Source organism: Falco biarmicus, chromosome 2 (genome assembly GCF_023638135.1).
Source record: "Falco biarmicus isolate bFalBia1 chromosome 2, bFalBia1.pri, whole genome shotgun sequence".
Classification (NCBI taxonomy): domain Eukaryota; kingdom Metazoa; phylum Chordata; class Aves; order Falconiformes; family Falconidae; genus Falco; species Falco biarmicus.
This window is the reverse complement of record NC_079289.1, coordinates 97,794,490-97,819,536: the sequence shown is the minus strand read 5'-3', so window position 1 is coordinate 97,819,536 and position 25,047 is coordinate 97,794,490. Positions and strand designations below refer to the sequence as shown.

The 25,047-nt window shown below is 37.0% G+C and overlaps 1 protein-coding gene across 6 annotated transcripts; it reads right to left on the bottom strand.

The window, feature by feature from the left end:
* Nucleotides 1-262: 262 nt before the first annotated feature.
* On the bottom strand, nucleotides 263-24,827 carry PNPLA4 (patatin like phospholipase domain containing 4). Of its 6 annotated transcripts, none has more exons than XM_056328892.1 (9): nucleotides 24,738-24,827; nucleotides 23,209-23,517; nucleotides 22,324-22,450; nucleotides 16,613-16,797; nucleotides 12,407-12,501; nucleotides 12,095-12,230; nucleotides 8,848-8,913; nucleotides 3,214-3,366; nucleotides 263-1,117 (listed from the first exon to the last, which is right to left on the bottom strand). In XM_056328892.1, exons 2-9 carry the CDS (start codon nucleotides 23,437-23,439, stop codon nucleotides 986-988), a joined length of 1,125 nt encoding a protein of 374 aa, XP_056184867.1. In that variant the 5' UTR covers nucleotides 23,440-23,517; nucleotides 24,738-24,827; the 3' UTR covers nucleotides 263-985. The 6 variants fall into 6 exon arrangements, with proteins under 6 accessions (XP_056184867.1, XP_056184866.1, XP_056184868.1 ...); XM_056328891.1 differs by lacking the exon at nucleotides 24,738-24,827 and adding an exon at nucleotides 24,399-24,718; XM_056328893.1 differs by lacking the exon at nucleotides 24,738-24,827 and adding an exon at nucleotides 24,413-24,718.
* Between the last annotated feature and the right edge of the window lie 220 nt (nucleotides 24,828-25,047).

Here is a 25,047-nt window from a genome sequence, read left to right as displayed (position 1 = left end):
ACTTAAAACGCACACTCAAGAACAAGACTCTTTGCATTTTAAATAAAAGGTTGTGGATTTTAGCATTTAGGCATTAAGTCTGAAGATCCTGAACTTGCACTTTAGTCAAAGCAAGGTGAATGGTAAAATAAGATACATGAGTCTGAGTTCATTACCTGCTGACTCACTTCAATATCTCTCCAATAGACAGGGTCGGGTTTTCTGCAGATAATCAGGTTGTTACAGCATTCCAAGAAATTCAGAAATGAGCTCTTGACAAAAGTTTCAAGAAAATATATTTTTTATTCAGCAGAGGCAGAAATCCTAGTAAATACAATAATTTCTTACATCCTTCTTTACAACATACTTTTATGCTCAAACATCACACTTCTGTTACAGATTTCAACTAGTATTTCAAATTTTGAAAGACCACATTCACTGAAAAAGGCAAAATACTTTTAGTGTTAAAAAATACACATATCAGAGTAAAAGAGTTGCAAATGTTTTATTTCTTGTGGCTAGTGGTAAGCATTCAAGCCCTTTAGAACACTGCAAGATACGTAGTAGTGATCAGTAATATTGCAAGCATCCAATTAGCACACACAACTATTATATTAAGAAATACATTGTACCATGAAAGATTGTAATCTTTCACGGTACAATGTTGATTTCTCTCTCAAGTAACATTGAAAGACTTTTCCAAACTTCTGTAATTACAGCAACACAGGCTTTTTACAAATCCCACATTCAAGTCCTCAGCTGCAGCAAAATGGATCTAAGCCTAAACCCCCTCAAAACAACTACCAGGCAAGAACAATTCCCACTCTGAGATGTTCATACAGGTCTTTGGAGTGCAACTGATACTTTCTCAGAAAAAGCAGTTGCAATTCTATTGGGCCTTTTATTTTCAGGAACAGGAATTAGGACAACAATCCCTGAGATCCTGTAGGATGCCTGTAGCCATGTTTTGACAGCCATCAGGTTTTGTTCATTTTCTACGTACCATCTATTCAAACCAGTTTTCTTTCAGTAAAAATAATACAGCATCATCAAATCCATTTTGGTATAACAATTCCATTTCCTCCTGGTTTGGTGGGAACAAAGCTTGCTTAAGTCTTACTAGATTGGTCTGAGACAGCTGCAACAGAGCAAGAAGCTATAAATTAGTTTATTAAAGCAACTTACCTAGACTTGACTGTGTTGCTATCTGTTCTGTCACATCTGTTTTCACGCAGCATATGTGAAAACAAAAGACTAGCACAGCTATGTCGACACTAGTAAATTAACCATGTCCAGGTACACTGCTGAGCACCAAGACAAACTGGCACAAATGGTCTGCATATATGCTATTAAATTCACAGCCTCCAAGACAGACTGCCTGTAAAACTGCCCAAAGTTTCTGAAACGTTTTAACTTTGGAAGCATTCCCAGAACTGTCTGGCAGAGTGGTAGCTGGCACATGATAAACTTGTGCAAGGAAATATTTTGACAGCTTACTAGTGCAAACAACCACATTCTTGGGAACATTCCCAGGAAATGTTTAACATACGAATATAAATGTAGTTTGTATTGCCAACAAATTAAGAACTACTCAGCATCTCAAGTGGTCACTTTGATGGTGTAAGAAGATTTCAGAACTTTGCTCTTGAATACATATATTACTAAATTGTTTACAACAAAATTAAAAATTTAATTAGTTAATAATGTTCTGAACACTCCATTTATATGATTAATTTATTTTTTTTTTACACAATTTTGCAAAACAGTATCAAAATAATCTTCACCATTTGAAGAAAGCAATTATTCCAAGTTCTGACACCAATAGATGGAGGAAGTCAAAGACACAGAAAACTGTTCACATTCCAATACAGCTAAAGGAAGACAGAAAACTCTTCATTTCATGTAGATTAGAGTATTGCTGGAAAATTTTTATTCTTGGTGCACATTTTTACAGCTCTAAAAGCTAAAAGTGCTTCAAATGGAATAGTTTAAAAAGTTGCCTGAGATTCTGCACAAGTCTGAACTTGCATGACCCTAGAAGCAATGTAACTGCAATTACTTTACAATCTCTAATCACCAGCTCATTTTCCCTCCTTTAAATGCACTAGATATTATATAAATCACGACCAACATGTAAACAATTGCATAATTTTCAATATGTATGAAATCAATAATATCATACTTTTCCATCATTTATCAAGTACTACCATGCTTAAAATCTCTGTGAAACATTATAAAGATTCAGAAATTCGTTCAATTTAGGATGACATTACCTGACACTGATTTTACTTAAATTAAGAACACTTATTAGGAACTGTCTAAAAGAAACTAAGAAAAAAGTATCAATTAGCGCTATCTTTATTTTTTTTTCCTAATGCACTTTTGTTAACAGCTGGGTCTACCACTATTCAGTATTTTCTTTTATCAAGTCAAAGGAAGCAGTACTGTGGTTAAAGTCTGTGAGACAACAAAGCTTGCAAAGACAGAAATGTCAACGATGAAAAGGAGGCCAGCCATAAAAATCAGTCTTTGCCTGTATTTCAATATACAGAAGTGTTTCTATAACATCTAACAAAATAACTTCTGGAAACGCGTTGTCACAAATAAGCTTTCAAGCGATGAGGTGACAAGTCATTGTACACCAGGGGTCCTCAAACTACGGCCCACGGGCCGGATATGGCCCCCGGTATTTACAGACCCCACCGCCGGGGGCTGGGGGGGGGGGAAACCAAGCAGCCGCAGATGACAGCCTGCCACTGCATCCGCGCACCGGCCCCCTGGTTAAAAAAGTTTGAGGGCCCCTGTATGTACACCATTTCAAATGTATGACTTAAACTTGTATTTAAAATTCAATTAGAGTAGCTGATTTCAGTAAGTATAATGGGATGTTCTGAAGTTGCCTCTCCTGAGGGATTTTACAGAAGTCTTTATTTGTATTTTTTTCCTATAAACACTCTGCCTAGCCAAACACAGCTGATCCCCAAAGCAAGCCTAGATTATTTACATTCAACAGCCTGTGATAATTTGTTCAGTTTTGTACTAGATCAATACTGTCCAACTTCTTTATTCTACATTTTCCTTCCTTTATGTTTAAAAGTTTACCTCCATTTGCAAAACAAAAAATGCCAAAACATTAAGTTGATATATAAACAAAAAACAGACAAAAATAAGCTAACCTTAAACTGCACAACTACCTTTTCTTCTTCTGAGGTTACTAAATAACAAGCAACTCACCATTATATCTTGTTTTGCAAATTTAACATAAAGATCCAGACGTCCTTTATCCTGTGGACAGATATCTAATCGACCGCTGAAGGGAGAAACCGTCACAGTTCTTCCAACAGGAAAGATAGGAAGGCCATTGGTAAGGCCACCATCAACCCACTTCTATTGGAAACAACGAAATATTTTCAAAGTAACCTTAGCACAGCATGATCATAACCAAATACTACATCCTTCCTTTCCCTCCCTCCTCCATCCTACCCTCAACAAAGCTTACGAGTTTCCTTCTTGGAATACCATGAACAAGCTTGAGTAAGAGGCACAAAAATCAAGGACCTGACGAAGTACACACAGAGTGTTTAATCAAGGAGCATTTGACATAATGTGTAAGTATGTGGGTAATATATTTACCAAGCTACTGCTAAGGCTCATTAGTTCATCTAATGATAAAATGCTGCATATAGAATTTTTCTCAACATATACATGAAAAAGTAGGATTGTTATTATTATATGTGAACCATATCAGAAATGTATACTCCTCTAAAACATTACTCGGATTCAAACTAGGAGCTGGACAATCTGTATGTGCATGTAAACTGACTCTACAAGCCAAACCAAGCATGACTCCTCTCTTCTTCCTCAGAGCCTCCTGTCTTACATACACAGTACAAGACAGCATTAGCTGGAAAGCAGAGGGTAACGGTGGAAAGGAGCTAAGAACTGTGGCACAAAATAGGGAGCAGACATCAAGTCTGCTACAGGAACTGAGTATAGGAAAGAATGAGGAAGAAAAAACAAAAGCAACCTATTTCTTTCTTACAAAGCCATTTCTTGGTTCTAAATGCAGTCTAGAGACAAAAACCTGATTTTTACAGGGACCACAGCCAAATTCCATTCCAATATAAGCAGGGACAGTTGTGACATCTCTTGCCAATATATTTTATACATTCGTATTTCTTCCTGTGCTTACATACACAACCCAAAAATCAACATCAGCCTACTGGCTAGATGCATTGACTGACCATATATGAGGTCTAGTGATCAGATGCATCTCACCGAACTTTATCCTACAGACAATGAGTCATTCTACACTTCCTTTACTGCCAAGGGAGAAAAACACTTCTAGCATGTGATTCACTTCATCCTAAAGTAGGTATTTACATCTGATTTGAATTGTGCTGAAAAAGTGCTTTCTTCTCCACTAATTATAAAAGACACCTAATGCTGTAATTGTAAGATTCACATCCGTGTTTAAGGGTTTGACCTCCCCAGAGGTAACTAAATACTCCAGGATATCATCTTCAAATTTCATTAACAGAGAACACTAAAAATAAATGGCAAATTGTACCAGTACTCTTCAGTGCCAATCAAGCAGAAGACTGCTTTTCTACTGTACAGGATATTATGTGTGGCCATCATAATATGGCAAAATAATGCAAGTATTCCCCATAATATTCTTGAAAACACCCACAGGAATTTAGTCACAAACGTTTTAAAAGAATAATAAAATCTCCCACAAAAGTATATTACTGGGAAGTTGATTTATGACAACGACATTAAATTTGTCTTCAAACTGTTAGCAAGGCACTAGCTTTCAGTGTACTGACTGCTATACAATAAGCATTATCTCAGGTTACAGTGTTTGCTCTTCAGAAGTCCGTGAGATTCTCTGAGGTCATCACTTGCTTGTATAGATCCCTCTCAGCTGCGTCCTTTACTCTCGCTTAAAGCACAAGTACTTTTAACTCTATAGGTATAGATTTCTCCTAGTGCCACATTTGACTTCAGGCAACCAAAGGAGTTTGTTGTCACTTGTCCCTCGTTCCACTGTCAAGTCCCATACCTGGTGATACATGGATTTACTCTGTTTTACACATGAATACATAGCAAACACACACATCACCACCACCCCAAATGGTATGTGCTTTGCCCACCCCCCACCCCCCCTTCTTCACTCTCTCAGGTGAATGTCATGCTCCTGAGCTTATATTATAATCTACAAACATTCACATTCAGTAGTTTATATGGCCCTTCTCACACTATTATTTCATAATATCCTTCAGAGCTTGATTCTTGACATTAGCTTATACAGGTACCCACACACTTTAATTTCCACAACAAAACTCTGTATTTCTTAATGCTTAGGACTGAGAAAAGGAGGAAAAAAATAATACCAAAACCATTTAAAGACACCTTTCAGATTTCTCAAACTCTTAGTACACCATTTGGTGTCCTAACTGCAAGTAAAGCAGCAAAATATCTTAACATTTCTAACACCAACTTTGTGTGTGTGTCTACAGTCATTTATTATTGATTTATATGCCATGTTCCCTGGAATACTATGTGGCCTTTTGTTGTGATTCCCATGGTGAGAACAGTGGAGTCCCTGTCTAAGCCACGTTGGACACCATAGCAGATGGCTAATGTCTTTCACAAGTCTAGCTTAGTACTTTTACAACTTATTTTAAAATTAAATCATTTATGAAGGCAAGGGCAATACTTTTTATTAAGCACTACCTTTTGTGGATTCTGTTACTACTGGCCAATGTCCCTCCATTTTTTTTCTTTCAAGCATTTGGGTGAAGCTGCTTACTAGTCAAAAATATTTTAGCTTCACAGTCCATCATGTTACACAGTTGAAATAAAACATTTATATGCTGCAAATAAAGAGATGTAATGCTCCAGCTTCTTTTAATTCCATTAACCAATTCTCGAAAAGTCCTTCTCAGCTGATGAAGCACATTCCTGGTAACTTCTGAATTAGTTTCTCTTTTGCAAGTACAGTCCAAAGACAGAGAAAGTTCTGAAAGAGTGTGCAACAAAAACCAAACCAGACAATGAAATTGAGAATGCAGGCTGGACCTAACAGAATTTACCCATTTACCAGTAGATGTTTTTTTTACAATGCTGTTCACTAAGAACAACAGTGACACAAACTACAGCCTCTTAATTAGATACAGTCAACTCAATCACCTGCGGGTCTTTATCTGGTTTAAAAATTAACCTTGCCAGAGGTTCAGAGGACACCAAACCAACTCAAAGAAAGATAATTTCACATGCAGCAGGTTTGCTGTGATGTTATTGAAAGCCTAGTCCAAAGGCACCTTAAATCCCCAAACCAGGTAATAAACTAGCCCAATCTGGTTAAGACCATTAACGTCTATAAATTCTTAGATGTTATCTTACACTCTCTTTTCCTTCAGATTTTTTTAGGTTCATCAGACCAGAAGAAAACATACTTGTGAACTGACTGATGTTATGTCTATGCTACCATGTAATTTCACTTATTGCCTCCAGAAGTCTAGCCTCCAAGCATACATACTAAAGGTATGCTAGCTAACTCCATTGAGCCAAATGATTCCCAAAAAGTATTCTTCCTAAAAATAACCCTTAAGGTGCAATGCTGCAAACAGTTTACCCTAGAGTTCACCCTTTAAGAGGGGTACAGTATGGACAGGCTAGCAATGAGTTTGGCTATTTTCTGACACTATTCCATCAGAAGTGTACCATACTCCCTTACATACCGCACATCACGTACCTCTGAGAACATACTGAAATACATTTTAAAAACACCCCCAGATGACCTGGTGATATGTATGCAGGTGACGTACGTAGCCTGCAGAAGATTCAGATCAACTGTTCTGAAGCACAGGTAAGGCCAGTAGACTTGAGCGGCCAGCAGAGAGTAAACTTGATTCCATGCTGTTATGGACCATATGGCCTAAGGAATTTACTCCCTGAAAGTAGTGTAAATGCAGACAGACAGGACATTGGCCTGTTACAGTAAAGCTTTTGGGAAACTTGGAATATGATACCAACTTGATAGGTGGCCTCACAGGGCCAAATCAATATCCAATCCATCTTACTGACTTCAGTGCTTACCATGTCTGGATCATGAGGTTACCTGTCTTGTATCTGGCTCTACAGCGCACGTTTTGTGGCCCCTATTACTCACCCACATATCCTCATTACCCACTATTCCACGCCAAGGCGATACTATTGCAAGAGATATTCTAAGGTTTTCGCTCTCACTGCGCTCTGAGTGTTTTGGACTAAAGAATGAAAGTCATCTACATTTACAGGCAGCAGCTTCCTCAAAAGAAAAAAAAATATCCCCAAACCACAAATGCACCAATGCACTGTTTTACGTAACACGAGATGAGAAAAGTCAGTGCAGACAAGCAGAACTAATCACTCCAACAAATAATAATAAATGAAAGCAGCCTCGTTCCCAGAAACTGCCTTTTCTGAGTCTCACTTAAGGGGAGTAGTACGAAGCTTTGGCAATAACAAGCTTTCAAGTAACCAGCTTCTGTGAAACATTCACTGATTTCACTTTTGAATGCAAAAAATAAAGTTAGGAAGAAATAAGAACTGTCCACTAGGAAGAGGCTGCAGTTGTTTCAGTACATACTGCAATACCTACAACAAGTCATAATTGCAGTGTCCATCCAGTAAAATGGGTTTTAACTAAGTTTTGGACAAAACCCTGAGCCAACTTTTCAATTTCTTAATTGAAAGAACAATAGAAAAAATGTAACAACAACAGTGCCTTCCCTTTAACTAATGACAGAATGAACCTAAAAAAATCCACGTATGCCCTCTGAACTGCACAAGCGACATATAAATACTCCAACACCATTTCCAGACCCTGGGAAGTGGCAAGCAGTCTCTGTTTGACTCAAACAGTCAGGCAATACTGATTCAAACTCTTCAAACACTTTAGCTGATATGTATTGCTGTATACATAATTCTAAAGCCAACAAGCTTTACAACATAAAAAACTTCAACTCTCTTGCTAGAGACAAATGCATATGGTTTTGTGGAGGTTTTTTTGGCAAGGTGGTTGTGAGGATTATAGGTCTTCTGAAGACATCATTTGGCTACATATGAGGAATAAAAATTATCACATAGTATTTTTCAGAAAGAAAAAAATGGCTATTTTCAGGCTTCTAGTAGTTACAGACTAAACAGTCAAAATTATTCTTAAAAAGTTAATATGTAAGAAAGACAAAAAGGTTCTTGAAGCTAAACCAAGTACAGGCAACTGTGAAAATGTTTTCTTATAGTAGCTTATACCTCTAAAAACTTCACAGCCAGATGCTATAGGGGGAAAAAAAAAACCCAACAAAAAAACCACACCTTTATTCCTTAATGCTTGTCCAGAGGTAAAAGATTTGAAGGCACCTGCTAAGTATGTAATTTTGTACAGAACATGAGAACAACACATACATAAACAGACACCTGTATTCTAGCACATTCAATCTGCCAAGACCTCCCTATCATTCCTTCCATTAAATATAAAAGCAGAATGGTGTGCCTTTAAATCACAAAGAAATATTTTTAAGTTGGTAACACAGCTTGTCATGAGAAGCTTCTTCTCACGGTTAAGTGTTAGACATCTTTAGGAAATAGCTTCACACTACAGAGATCATTTCAGTCTCCGCACCCACAGTTTTTGAAACAACACATTAACACTGTGAAAGATGATGAGTTTGTTAATCTAAAGTATGAACAGCAACAATAACTATTCTACAAAATAGAGTACTGCACTTGCCTTCCCTTAGGATCAAATCATTACCTCAGAAATTAAGAATGTTCTCATACAAAAAAACCAGCTGGTAGTTAAATTTAATGAAAAATTACCTCTCCTTTATATTCCACTGGCTTAATTCCTGCATATAATGGCACAAAACTACTTGCTAGCAGGACCTAGAGAAAACAAAGCAGAAAGAATAGCGAATGAAATTGAAGAAAAGTGTCAAAACGTGATTAAAACTATTCAATGGGGGTTTTTTTATGACTTGCTGACAACTCTCAAAACAAAGTATCACAACTTAACTTATTGATTAATGTGATTCAAAAGAGTATGAACTTAAGTCTTACACAACGTGAAGTAAATCTATGGCTTGGAGAAACTATGCATATAATGAAAAAAACAAAAACAAAGTATAGAATAGTGTCAAAGAAGCAGCTGACCCAATTGTTCTGCTGGCATATTTGTATAGTGTTTACTCAGAATAAATCAGATTTTCTAAGAATTCAAAATTTCCAAAATACTACAAACAGCCTGAAAACTCACATATGGAGATCTTTATCAGTATTAATACTTTACATTTAATAAATCCAAGTATTAATAAATTACTGTTTGCCCTACTGTACGCCTACATCACTGTCTACAGTAGTTCAATTTTTATTTTTACTTTTTTAGACCACGACACCTCTTCTGTCATGTTTAGATGTGCACACATAATACCCTTCTATCTACTCACAGCATCATCTATGACAGCATGTGCATATATCTCTGTATCTATGTATCCACCCATACATATATATATGTGCACAATCAGTATAGAGTATTTCAAAGAGAAGGAGTACATGTGTGGATAAAGGAGAATACATCAGAAATTTTCATATACCCAAATGTGGTGATATGCATGCATGTGCTTGGCATGGTGGCATGAGACACAAATCTGGTGAACAGAAGCAGGTTACAGACTGGAATATATATACTACGTGTAAGATGATCATGTGCAAAAAAACCCCACAATCCATGGAGACTATGGAAGAAAGTGCCTGAGCTTTTTTTGGTGGAATTGTGTATATTTTTACAACAAATTAAGGTACTTCCAGTATTAAATACATCAATTCCCCTAACAAGTCTGAATTAAGACTCTGTATGAAGTCTTTAACCTTCACTTAGAGAAGTTTTTTTGCCTATTTCTCTTCCCAGTGATCCAGACCACCTCAGCTTTGTCTGAGCTCAAATAAAAAGCCTTTCTCTTATTTTCCAAATGTGAAATTGTAGCCATTCCTCTAGCAGACAGGCCTTTCCCTCACAAAAGCATAAGATAAGGTCCCCTGTGAAATCATTCCTGTTCAGGTTTTCAAAAGTGACATCCTACAGAGTTCTCAAGTTCCCAACATCAGTTTCTTCCTCTGACCAACTCCTCATTCCTTCAACTCCATCTCAGTAACTTTGGCCCTTTTAAACTAAGAGAAATGGGGACAAAAGGTTTGGTGAAGGAAAAGGGCTAAAACCAGATGACCACTGCAAAGTGTGACTTCTGTTCACGAAGACTGAAGAAAGCAGTTGGCTCTCCTTATAAAGTCAGTTAGACAAGACTGAGGCTAGGAAGGATGAGTTTGAAGAACTAACACTTAGTATTTCCCTACTACTAACAGACCAGTGTGAGCTCCTGTTCACTGCTCCCACCTTTCCAAACTAAATACAAGTGTTCTGCGCCCTGCTCCCTCACAAACAAACAAATCATGCCTCTCTTCCCCTTCACCTCCAGTTTTAAGAACTGCAGGTCTAGAAAGGCTGGTATGTGATGACTGTCTTCACATATGTAAAGACTATTTCAAAAGTGGAAGATCATTAACTGCCTTCCCACATCCATTGGGATGCAGGGATACTAAAAGAAAATAAGTTTAAAATTGTAGCAACATGTATTCAGTTTAGCCATTATGAAAAACTTCGGAATCATAAGGCTTGTTAAGCACTAAAATCAATTGTACATGAAGTTGAAAGAATCCTGGCAGAGATTACAGAAGTTTTGCTGTTATGAAACAGTTTGCCCAGCAGTATCTTTATGCCTTGGATGTAGTAGATCACTTCTAAGTGTAACATGATTCTATAACCTAACGAGCTCTGTCCTCCATGCTACCGGAGCAGCCAACAACATGCAGACTGCTGTATAAATGATACACACATAGGTGAAGGCATGCACAAGAACATGTATTATGAGATACACTGATATTTTCTGTTCTTTCAGTGTATTCCAATGACCAATGAATTGGAATTTTCTTAGTATTATTCCAAATCATTCTACTGCTAGCATACAGAACAAAAAAAAAAGAACAGAAATGGTTAGGGTCAACAAAAGAGCTAAATACTAAAAAAAAAATGTAAGCATTTCCAAGGCTGACTTGACACTTCTAATTGTCTTCAGAAGATTTCACTGCAAAAAACCAACAGACCAACAGAATAATAATCTCCATGCTTGTCACTGCTGGCTACTATAGCTATAACTAACAGTGCATAATTTGAGATCAAGATTTAAAAAACCTGATACTTTAAAGGCAAACTTCCAATGCATACTTTGAGATTTTGCTAACAAGTGTGATTTTAAGTGTTAATTATAAAGAAGCTCTTCTTTAAGCATCCACAAAGACAGGGAAAGAACGAAGTCCTGCTTATCCTATTTCCTTCTTTATTCTGCTATAACTTATGATTCCTCCACTAATCAATTACTAGAAAGAATATTTGCTTTACATGCATCTGAATTCCTCCTACCATTTCGTATCAGCCTGTATATACAATCCTGATCCAAATTTAAAAAGTGTCACTCAAAAGAAGAGATGGGCAGTAGAAAATATGCTTTCCAGCAACAGTTAAGATACAGTTTATATATGGTACTTAACATTACATTCTATCTAATCCCCACAAGGACCTGTGGAAAGTGTTGGATATTATTTTTTTAACTTCCTTTTTTTTTTTTTTACTTTCTTTTGTGATAAACTATAACAGAAATGGTATCAGTGAAGTAAGACATGCAAAAAGACTCAGTAAATTGTTACAAAATTTGCAGATTCTCAATTTCATTCTTATCTACCGTAACCATTAGTTACCCTGTTACATTTTAAACGTTCTTTGCCTAAAAGGTAGTACTTTAAAAACAGATACAGGAAACACACACAAAATCAATTTTAGCAAAATTTGCAAAACTAGCATCAAATTCTGCTTCCATTGTTTATGTTATGGTTGTAGCGCCACTGAGTGTGATTACTTGAGTAAAACAGTGATTTATTGTACAGCTAGCAACATAATCCTAAGCCTTGAAGAAATTAAAACATTTTTATTTAATGCAGCAATATTCAGCTTCATTACCTTAATGAGGTCCTCCCTGGAGGCAAAATTGGAAATCAAGTGATTTTTCTTAGTTTTGGTGTTAGTGACTGACACATAGAGCCGGTTCTCAGCTATCTCATGAGCATTAGAAGGAAGAATAGATTCTATGCCTCCCCTAGAGTAAAGAAAATGCTAAACATCATTCACTGTCATTATTTAAAAACCTTGCAAATATATTAGGGGTGAAAGAAAGAGTGCTGGGCACACCACAGTGTAGAACAAACATGCACACTCTCCATTTTCACGTACAGAGCTTCACACAGAAATTAAGATATGCATTAAGATAGGTACCGAAGTGTTTTCATAAAATCATAACCAGGTGTTACAGCACCAAAGTCCAATTTTCTAACTTCTTCTGCAAATCCACAGGCAAACTTCTTACATTTCTGGAAAATAAAAATATTTACCATTAAGGATGCTTTAGTTATGGGAAGTATGTTCATCTGTGGTATCTAAACCATACTAGCAGCTAAAGGTTAATCAAGAGAGAGCCACAAGATCAGACCAAAATATTTTCCCATAAATGTTTGGTTTGTAACAAAATGTTGACCCTTTTATAAGAACTAATTTGTAAGAAAACAAGACTCCTAATTAAAAACCAAATCAAAACCCAAACCCCCTCACATGAGTACCAGTTTAATAATCAAGGAAATTTAAAGGTTTTTCTTCTACATATTACTACTGTCAAATAATGAGTTCTCTGAACATACCATCATGAGAATGATTATTTATATTTCAAGTGTAAAGCCACCTTCTGTTTTAAAGACTACTCCAGTACTCAAACCAGACACAAGTACCTTGAGATGCCTATAAACCATAAAAAAACCCTACAATTCTTACAATTTCTTTTCACAAGTTGAAAAACCATGCTACTAACAAATATACATAATTAATTAATATAATACCATGGAAGTATTTAATGAATGGAATACTATAATGAATGATACAAGAGAAGACACTGCAGAAAACCAGGCCACAGATTCCACTGCAGAAACCTCTTTCACACAAGCTGAAATACGTTAATGACTCCAGAAAAATAGCTTTAAGTGTGACCCGTAAGAACTCCAAAAGGACACCAAAGGAATTGGTAGCATTTATCTTTTAGCAAAAAGTTTCTGAAACAATTAATTATGATTCTGAATGCTTAAGACTCACTGTTCAGTATTTGTATTCCTCTTCTAATCCTTTCATGCTCTCTAATGATTTTAGGGGCTTGGGAAAAAACTAAATCCAATCTTATGCAACTTTCTGAAATTGGTACTGAATAGATCTATTATACTCATAGTCACCTATCTAAACACATTTATAGACTAAAAGATCTGTCTACAGATAGTTTGGGGCTCCTGGGTTATTAGCTTCCTGCATGAAGAGTAAGTATGTCGCTAATAACAAAATAAATGATTGACATGACTGGAAGGGGGGGCTGGGGGAGCGGGCAGAGAAAGAACCGAATATGTCCTACTGAGGAGGAGAGTACAGGATTTAATGGAAGGAAAACCAGGAAAAAGTTGGGGTGAGGATTAGTATGAGATAAGCAAGCTGACTGAAGCATTTTAATTTCCTCACACCACTCGCATGCCAGATCGCTCATGTAAATGAGACATAAATGTAGTTCTTTCATTTACTTTCTCTATATAGACTTCAAAGAAATTTATCAAAAAAGTTCATTAAGAAGTCCATATCGCTTAAAGCAACAATCACTGTAAAGATTTGTGCTAATCAATTTCACACAGGTGAGATTTGCACCTTTACCCTACAAAGGTACTTGTCATTGCCTGTTCCAAGCCAATTCAAATATATCAAGTATATGTACTAAGTCTTCAATTTATTCTCCATTAGGCAGATAGGGTTCTTCTGTAGTCAGTCAGCTGGAAAAAGGCACATTCAGACACCTTCTCTCTCCAAACAGAGAAGAAACCCACAAAAGCCTACAGAGAAGTAGCTCAAAACCACCATCTTTATATCTCAGATGCTTTAAAAGTGATGGGGAGCTAAGAGTAACGTGGAGCTGGATGAAACCAAACCTAGGTGAACAACAGAAAACTACTTCCCATATTACAAGTTACTAAGAATAGCCCGCACCTAGACTCTAAATTCTTGCTGCCAAAAGGGACAACTTCTTACAGCTACAATTTGTTTATAATTTTAGTTCTAGAAGCATTAAACAATACAACTACATTTTAAATAGTGACTGAGGTCATGTTTAGAAATTGGACCTACTTGTACCGAGTTAACCACACTTGACATCAAACATAATTAAGGTATTTTTAGAATAAACAGGTTCTTATCTATAACTCTATAAGCATCCCTAGAATTCTCAAGTCCCTTGCCTTTTCAACAGTGACAAAAAAAGATGTGACAAAAACATTTGCAAACTGTCATATTAGAACAGCAACAGTCAAAACAAGAAATCTTCAGTTAGATTCTCTCCAAGATAATGAAAGGTTGTATTAGAGCTTCAAGACTAGGACATGGTGAAAGTCCTAATTATACCTTCTCTAACATAGCCATCTCTGGGGAAAGAAAAAAATAAAAAAATAAACTGATGTAAGAGTTGTATTTATGGATATAAAATATTTCAAGTTAGCAGTGTAATAATTATCATGATAAAGACATGAAAAAATAATTCTATTCAGTACACAACACTGCCTTTATCTAAGTTCCATGGTAATTAGGAAGAATTATTCCCCCAAAAAAACAGCTCTCAATTTTCCATGTTACATGTAAGCAGTGTAACAGAACAACTAAAAAGTAAATTTAAAAAAAGGACTAAGAAGTTCATGAAACATTCTTCAGCTTGTATGAAAATGACATTTTTAAGCAAAAATCCATCAGACTCAATGTATTATAGGCTTAGTTTTGACAAACAAAAATAATAACTGCACTAATATTTTTACATAGAAAGATCTATTTAAGTTGGACCAGGCTAGAAACAAATGCTCACACCCAGAGCCTACAATTAACAGAAAAATCTCCTTGGGCTAAGAAAAGGCTAGTTACTGTACCTATCATAGAGAAAATTTCTGTCAGAGGTATGCATTATATCAGGCAAACTTGAAACTGAACAACTAGTCAGAGGCTACAAAAAAGGAGTAACACCTGAACAGAATATAAAGCAAGGTTCTCTTCACAACAGAGTGGAACTTGTCTAATAGCAAATCATATAAAGAATGCACCTGGGGTGGTAGTGGAAGGCAAGGAAGAACTTCCTGCTGAAAGCAACGGACGTATAGTTAACTCTGCAAGCTAAGTTCATACCCCAGCAGAAACAAATAACAACAACAAAAAAAAACCCAACCAAAACCAAAAACACACCAACCAAAAAAGAAAGATCAGTGGCAAAGTGTGGTATTGTTTGGGACTATTATTTGAAGCAAATGCAGTGAAACTTGTATTAAGTGAGGCCCGGAGAAACTTAGCCGACACTCACCAGACTGAAACCCAAGTGTACTTAGAAAAAAAATCTAACAGACCTCCTGCCCTAATAATGCTGTTTATTGTAATTCAAAATATTAAAGAAAGATCTTAACATTTTGGCAAGGCCTAGACCTTTGCATGTATTAAGGCAAAGTCACTGCAGGCACTTCAGGAGGGCAAAGCAGTCTTAACCTATGGGGAAAAACAAACAAACAGAAAAGCTAATGCCCTCCCACATAACCTGTAATAGGGCAGTCATATTATATAATTTTATGTATATAAAATTATGTATATTATATAATATGACTATATGTCATAACATATGAATAAGTTACATTCATATAAGTATATATGAATATAACTTGTTTCTATATGACACCATATCCATGGTGAGAAAAAAAAGTGGCATCTCTGGAGAAAAAAAACCCAAACACACATATGCAGCATGTCAGAACAGAATTGCTGTGAGAGTTAACCCTCCCTGGCACACGGTGGGGCTACTGCTGTTAAGTCATAAACTGTACCGAGTCTAAAGGAGGCGTAAAAGCCACTTCTTGCGCTGTCTGATGGAGCACTGACAGCAAAGAAAAAAACAAGCCAGTGTGTGGTGTTCTTCAACTTTATGCAGATATACTCCATCTACCATTTTCATCTCCTTTCACAAAAGTATGAAAGGATGGTGCTATGCATTTGCTTAAGAAACCCTACCTCTAGCCAAGAAGAAAATTATTAACTTTGTAATGTACAGTGATCGAGTACATATATATTTTGGTGTATTAAAGTATATCTGGTTGCATACAACTCAACACTCACACACATGAAATTTATATTTACATAGCCTAAATTATAAAGTTCATATGACAGGTTTTTTCTGTGAAGAAATACTTGCTTCATAAATATTTCTGCCCACAAGTCACAGATTTTATTAATGAAAACATATACACGAGTCCTGTTTCTTTAAAAGAAATAAGAAGAAAAACAAGAACCAAAACATTTTAAAAAACCTTAATGGCAGATGATTATATCAAAAATATCCTTTGACAATTATCATATCCTATACCTTCGAGTTTATTAATTTACCTCTATATTTTCTGGTACTGCTAATAAGACAGTGGCAGCCAGTGATCCTGCTGAAGCTCCCGCAAAAGCTTTCACAACTTTCAGGAACTTCTTACCATGCTTGTAAAAAGCAGCTGCTGCCCCCAAGTGGTAAATACCCAGAAAACCACAGGCTGCAAACGACAGATTGATACGTTTCATTTTTGCTGCGGAAAGAAAAGTTTCAGAGTCAGAAGATCAGTTAATTTTATCTTATAATATACATCTATACTTTTGCCACTGAACACACAACATACTGTATCTACGTAACAGAGCAGTTAAGAACAGTAAAAACCTTTGATTACTAAATAAATCAAACAAGTAGCAGTTAGTTTAGCAACTCCAAAATTGAAAACAACTCTAAAATACTCCTTAGAACAAATCCCTTTTTCAATCAATCAATCGATAAATATATATATATAATTATATACAATGTAACTGCACATTTTCATCTAACTTGTCAAAGAAATACAAAATAGAAGTAGCTACTCAAAAGTGATAAGAGAATGCTGTTGGAGAGCAAGCACCGTTAGCCAGATGGAATAAAAAGCAAATTAAAAATAAAACTACTGGCTACTGTATCATCCCCTTACACACACACACACACAGCCTTGTATAACTCACACAGCCAATATAATTCTCTAAGAAATCAATTTTTTTTACTTCGCATTTGGAACTCACTTGCTTACTAATATTATTAGACACCACTAAGACAAATTCTTATTTAAAGTAATTTCTCATTTAGAAAAGAAAAACACAATGCATTGTGTTACTATTATTAAAACAAGAAGAAATTAAAAAAAAATATATCAAAGTAAAACACAAAGCACTAAATGTATAACACACATAAAGTCTGACGGTGCCAAGGACAGAATTTAGAATTCATAAAAAAAAACCAGGAAGCATAAGTTCAGATCTTTAGCGATGTTTTATTAAAAAAATTAAATATGAGGCCATACATGTTATTAGCTCTTCTGCAAATAACTACAATTATGACAGCAAGGTATTACAGATTATATTGTACAGAGATAATCAAGATACTAAGCAGATTATCTTAGTACTGAATTAGTACAAACTAATATTAGTACAAACTAATATTAGTACAAACTAATATTAGTACAAACTCCCAGTATATTTAGATACATCTTCATAGGAACTGGACAAAAACCCAAAATTCAGTACACTCAGTAATATACTTGATTTTTCTCATTCATAATGCAATAGCTGATGAGATGTTTCTTTTGGAAATAATTTACGAACACTGTGGTATCAGTTCTGATGAAGAGAGGCAAATGTGTACAGCAGCACATTTTGATTTAAGTTGCCTCTTCAATTCAGAAATGGGAAAAGCAGGAAAGATGGGGATAAGAAACAGTTTTCAAAATCACCAGATAAGAAGACATGCTAAACTCAACTGCTTTACCTGTAACACAAAATCAGATCACGAATGGGTCTAACCAGTTTTACTATTTAAAAACAAACAAACAAATTGAGAAAGCACATTTCATAGTGCCAGAGCATACTGTTTGATGCATCAGTCATGCTGCTATAAACACCACACTATCATGAGTTTATCAACTGTGCTTTACCTGCTTTGCACTGGAAATGCTTGCATATCCACCTGTAAGTAGGAATACTTCTAACTTATATCTAACACTTTTGTACCGATCGAAAGAATTTCAGGTTGGCTTTTGCTGTGACAGTATGACAGAAATGCATTTGCAATGAAGCAAATGATAAATCATGTTACTACTTTTAAAAAGAAAGGATTTTTTACTTTAAAGAAAAAAATCACTGTACTGCATAGAAGATAAAAAACACTTAAGATTTTACTGGAAGACAACAAACACAACACTACTTCAAAGATTTTTATTTTTTTTTTAGTGAAGTGGAAGAAAAAACGGATTTTCAAGTATGATGCCATGATGTGCTTCCTTTCAAGCAAGTTAAAACTCTTGGGAGTTTAAACAACTGATGCAGCTGTTTCTATGCCTTCTACAAATTAGGAGCAAAGATGCATCTGCTTCAGGGGACGCTGACAAAAAGTTGAAGTTGGTTAAAGCAACTAAATTATTTAGTAGGAAGAAAAGCAAGCATGGAAGAATTAACACCCATTTTTGTTCAAAAGATTTCAGGCTCAAGACACTACCAAGGTGAACCGTTGTATGCAATAAGAACCATGTTTACGTAATTGATTGGGCAGAAAATAAACAAGAAAAGCAAGAGGTCAAAAGTCCTGAGAATTACATTAAAGGGACCTATGAAATGTAACTAAGAAACAAAAGTGTAACACAATAAGATTATGTAAATAAAAACAAGCATATGTATGTTTATGTTTCTGTATATACATATCTTCTAAACGTTCTAAAAGGCTAATTTTCAAAGCATGCTAAAAGGTATCTCTCCCTGCTGGAAAATACTGTAGATGTTCATAAATCAAAAAAAAGATGAAAACTTTTTAAAAAGAGTATATAAAGCATAGATACTGTAAGAAATTTTAGATATTTTTTTAATTAAAAAAATCCCTACAAATGTAGAAGACAAGCACACTTCATTGTATAAAGAATTGGCTGGTACGTTTTTTCTAAAGCAAGAACAGAAAAGGAGGTTATGTGAACTGAAGAGAATATTTGTATCTTGATCAAAAACTGCTGAAAATATACTGACTGAAGTCAGATGGCCACGCCTTCTCTTACATGGCTTCATGAGGAAATTTATTTTTTTTATATGAGCTTTAGTCCTATCTAATTATCAGTTACTGTGAGTAACCACTGTTCTCAAGTGTCTGGACACAACGGCATTCCCTCTTTGGTGAGAGTTAATTTCTTCACACTTAGATCCCATACTTCTCTTCCTCCTTCTTCATTCTCCTACCTAAGAGACACAGAGATTACTGAATAAGCATTCATATCAGCTTCTTGCCTGACGAAAGGATTCAGCGAGATGAACATGCAAAAACAGAACACTGAGATTTCAAGTTGAGAAGCACTTTTTCAAGTCCAAACAGACGAAAGGAACGCAATGCAAGACGCAGTTAAAAATAAATCCTTTTTCTTTTCTTCTTTAAACAGAAGTTCTTGATCCACTGGATTTGTACGGCATGCAATACAGCACTGTTTTACAGATTCCCCCAGAGAACTTGCATGTCTGTGTTATCAAGGTACTACATTTTTTTTTAATTGGGATCAGTTCCCAAGCCTACACCATGTATTTGTCACATATACATGAAATTTAAAAATACTTGGGTAAAAATTTTGATCAGCAGATGGCATTCGTGTTCAAATGACAGATCTGGTGGTTACATCTAGCTGCATGACTGTGAAATGGGTTTTGCACATACATGTAATAACCCTATAAGTGGGTAAACAATGAGAAAAAAAGTAATCATCACTGAATCATAAAATAATTCAGGAGGTCTCTCACCCAATGTTCTTCTGCTCAAAACAGCACCAGCTATCAGATCAAAGTGGGTTGCTCAGGGCTTTACCCAATTGTTAATTTAAAAATTTCTTTAAAACAGTTTAGCTCCTAAGAGATAGCTAGCACCTGTTGCTAGGTAAAACAATCAGGTCCTCTTTCATTTGTTCAGAATATTAAAATCGGTAGAGTACTGCTAACAATCAGCATTACAGAGAAGAAAGAACATCAACATCTTCATTCAGGATTATGCATCTACCTGAAGGCCTCTTACAACAAATCTGTAACAAAGCTCTTGACCTACAAAGATGATACAGATGAATAAGAATCATAGTTCTATAAGGAACTATCTGCTTGACAGATGCAGTAAGCAATGTCATTTCAGCTTGCAAAGGAATCTCCGAGTAAGAGGAAAAGGTAAGAACACTCATTAGATGAATGTACTGTAAAATCAGAAAAGCAAGGACTAAGAAACCAAGATGCTCACTTTTATAAGAACATAAACTTCCCATTTCTTTTGATTCTTCCAAATATGTCATGGCAACAATTGATTTGCAAGTTAGAACGGTGTATTTCAGAAACAGAATGATTCAAAAATGTCTTCTGCTTTGGTGGTACGTCATTAGTAGATCACTACTCTTCGATCACAGATAGCAGGGTTATAACAACTCCCAAGAGGACATATAGAGAAATTTAATTAAGTCTACAGCATGACTATTCCCTGACAATTTCTTACAGAGTACCAGAAAGAGAAGTGCAGTCACATCTGGACAGACCATTTTTTCAGCTGTCTGGACAAACAGCAAGATCTTGCTGTCTTAGAAAAGGTATGAAACACCTGTTCCACAAGACTTCAGAACAAATATTCTCAGAGGGTTTAACAAATTCTGACCATTAAACTTATTATCTATTAACTCAAAGCTATATTGGCATGTCTTAAGAAAAAAACTGCAATGAACCTTAAAAGATACACAAGTACATTTCAGCTGGACAGTGCACACACATCTATGTATTGTAGAGATAGGATATAAACAGGATACAGCAAATGCTTTTGCCACTGCTTTTCAAAAACGTCATTTTTGAATGGCAAATTTCAAAAGATAAAGATTTTAACCAGGTAAGGGGATAGGTATGCTTCTGTTGTCTACAAGAAAAAAAAACCAAGCATAAGAAAAGATAAGTACAGGAAGAAACTAGAAGGATACTGGGGATGTTCAGCCTCATTACTTTACAGATAATGCAGCAGTGCTCAAGATAAACATAAACCTATGAGTTCTATTTAAAAGAATCTCACATATGTGGAGGGCAAAAAAAATCACTGGCGATTAAAAATATACTGGGGGGAATAAAATATTCTGTTTATTCAGCAGTATCTCATCCATTTCTAATGCAAACCAACAAGAGGATGTACGTAAAGAGACAAGCCTGTATAGCAGAATTATGATACAGTACAATATAGCTTTTTCAGGATAGGTACAGTCTTCCTAATTGTCATGCACAAGCAATAACACAACAGTTTCTCATACTGCTGTCTCCTGAGCAATATAATTATATAAACAGTGTACCATCTCAGTGTCTTAACCAGTCAGCTACCTCCCTGCTACCCCATTCGTAAACAAAAGCCGAAAATGCCCAAAGCAACTGACTAAAAAACCTTCACAAACAAAAATTAAATATACATAGAACACAAATGACTAAGCACCCTAAAGCATAGGAGCTAAAATGCATGATGTGTAACACCACATTTGAGGATTAGTTATTAGCTAGGAATGACAAAACAAGCAAAGTTACGGAAAGAACTTTTTAGCTAGGCAGCATTGCTAAAATAAAGGTCATACTTGCAACTACTAATTTAGTAAGAAAGCACCATTCACACAGGAATGTTTAATTGCTTTTTCACATTTGTAACAGAAAAAAGTTCACTAGCATCATAGACCATTCATAGCCTTCAGCGAGAACTCAAGAAACTGATTCTCCCTATCACACAGGATAAGCACTATAAGAGCTTGATGAAGTTGAGGAAAAATAAAATAAAAATAGTAATGCAAAACAATCAGTACAAAATCCAATCAGCCATTAAAACACTTAGGAGAATCACATGAGTCTTTGCAAACTATAAAAATTGTGTATAATCCCCTTAAAATTAAAAAATAAACACGTCACTTGATACAAAACTTTCAAATCAGAAGTTTAGACCATCTTGATCATTATTACAAGATGTCTAGAGAGCACAGGGAAGGCTGACTTCTTAAGAAAAGGTGGTAATGGTTCAATACCTTCTAATGGATGTTGGCTTCCATCACATACTCCACTGCAGCTTTTAACAGAAGCTGATTTAGCTCCCTCTGCACAAAGAGTCATCCCTGTATCTACCACTGGTAGTTTATCATTTCTCTTTGAAACCTACAATCATACAGTCAAATATTACTATTAAAAAGAGAAAAAAGGCAAATAACAGATGACCATTATTTATCCTTAAACAGATTAATAGTCAATTAAAACAGTTGTAAAACCACCTAGATGAATTTTACAATTGCTTACTCCGCATCAAACTAGTTGAAACCACAATGTTCCACTATGTATACATGCAGCAATTCATATTTTAATGATGAGCTTAATTAGCCATCTAGAAAAACAGTACCATTTGGAACTGTCAGTGTCCAAGATTAGCCTTAATTTTGTGTCCTTTCCTACTAATTTTGTTTATATCCAGAGATTTTCTCATGATCAAACTCTTATGGTTTTATTCTCCCTTACAATTGAAATAAAAATTGACACACACACACACACCCTTTTTTAGCAGTATCACATTAGTAAAAGGTTTTCAACAGAACTCTGGTCCTGTCCTTCACTAAACAGATGTTATTCTAACTAATAAGCCTATCAGTTATGATGAGTATTGTCTGAAGTATAATTTAAAAAAAACTAATCTTCCTCCCCAACTTAGAACTGCCATCAGACACAGAAAGTTCATTCTAAAACACTGGCTCTCCTGCAACTTGTTGCTGCCTGCCTCTTGACCTTGACATACTAAAGGCATCTTCAATACATAAATAAGGCTGCAAGATCAAAAGCTTAGCTCTGGTGACTCTAAAAGAAGTTATATTATCACTGTATTGATGCACATCACTCATACCTAAAGCACCACAAAAAATACTTACCTGGAATTCAACTCTGTTACATGGTGCTCTTAGGGTGCAATGGTTTAGAATTCCGACCCAGAACCGCTGAGTTTTTGGAAACATGCAACTACCCAATCTGCCTTCTTCCAACTGAAGTAACAGCATTTGAGCACTACAACAGCATTTAGCAGTCCACATTTTCGTTAAAGTGACCTCTGGATCGAGATGATGTGGTAAGCAAACTGATACTTTCAGAAGCTGGTTTATCATGGAGTTACAAAGGAAATATCAATAGATAAGCTTGGACACCATAGAAGTACACCGCAGAAACTTTCTTCTAAACACAACCTGTTTAGAAACATTAAGGGGGGGGAAGAAAAAAGAAGGAAAAAAGGAGAAGTTGAAAGGCAGCTGGACATCAAGACCCTGGTACTGTGACAAGGCCATCTTCACAACCCTCTCACTTAAAACACAGATGCATTAATACTTGATTCACTTGACAATGAAACAATGTTCAGTAGCTACTCTCTCTCTCACCAGCCTCCATCTGGCACTGTGTTGTTCACCCCTAACCATAAAGTCAACCGTTCATTTCAGAAACATGAAGGGCTAATATTGTTAGTAACACAAAAACAAGCAAACAAACTGCCCCTTATAATTAACGTGAACACACTGCTCCTGCTCCCTCGGCTGGAAAACTTGTCAGGAGTGTTCCAGCAACTCCAAATTGATTGTTCACAAAACCAAAGTCTGAAGACAAGATCCTAGTAAGAAAAACTCAAGCATGCCAGCTGGTACAAGGCAAATCTTGTAATCTGTGCTAGGAGTGACTCACAAATCTGGTTTAAGTCTGGTTAACACCTAGCAAAACTTTGGCCATGAAGAGGAACATCAGGAAACGTGCTTGTACAGATGAAAAGCAGGTTACTGTCCCGACTACCAGTGCAAACCCAGTGTGATTCTGTGTAGGCAAGGTCTCAGAGGTGTACCATCAACTTCTACTTTATTGCCAGTCAAGTGAGTTTCAAGTTTTATGCTTCCCCTTGTGTGCCCTAAGAGGCCTACAATGCAACTGGATTTTTCCTCCCTCCACTTTTCCCCGGTAAACAACCGATATAAACAAGCAAAACTGAGCTGAAATCACGACACGAAACTTTTAAATGGAACAAATACAGAACGTCAACTGACAACTTAAGTGACATAATTAAAAAAGCCACCGCGTCTCTTACACTCGTAAGCTTACAACAGAAGGGCGATTTTTAAGCGGCCTACGCCCCTTCACATGTTAAGCTCAAAGCCGCCAGGCTCCCCCCCGGTTCCCTCCGCGCAGGCTCCCGCCTCAGACCCTCCCGGGGCCCAGCAGCCCCCTGCCCCTCTCGGCTGCCGGGCGGGATCCGGCCGCGGCGGAGCGGCCCAGCCTCCGCCGTTAAACAGGCCGAGGCGCCGGCTAACAGCTCCGGGCCGCGCTCCCAGGGTCGCGGCGACTCCAGGAAACTGCTCCCGCCCGCCGGTGGCTCGTCCTCGCTCCACAGCTCGCGAGACGACCGCCCCGCCCCTCCGCGCGCTACCTCCGCCGGCGGCGGCGCGGCCTCTGTGCGCTACGGCGGCAGCGGGAGAGTGGCGGGGGCGGGAGAGTGGCGCCCGCGGCGCGCGGGACGCGTGGCCCCGCCCCTGCGCGCGTGCGCAGCTCGGGGCGGTTGGCGTGCGCGGGACGCGGGCGCCCGGCGCGGGGACGGGAGGGGAGGGGAGGGGAGGGGCCGGGCGGCCGGCCGCAGCCCCCGCGCTGGGAGAAGCGGCGCCCCAGAGCCCTGCGAGGGGGGCGGTGGGCGGTGAGGTGAGCGCGCTCCGCCTTCACCCCCGGGCGGCGGGTGCTGGGTG

Bases quoted from the DNA above. Each gene is read 5' to 3' on its own strand.
- PNPLA4 (XM_056328892.1), bottom strand. From the start codon at position 23,439: ATGATAAACCAGCTTCTGAAAGTATCAGTTTGCTTACCACATCATCTC. The intron at 22,451-23,208 runs GTAAGTATTTTT...GTATGATTGTAG, and splicing joins GTAACAGAGTTGAATTCCAG to GTTTCAAAGAGAAATGATAA. The intron at 12,231-12,406 runs GTACCTATCTTA...TCTTTACTCTAG, and splicing joins GATTTTATGAAAACACTTCG to GGGAGGCATAGAATCTATTC.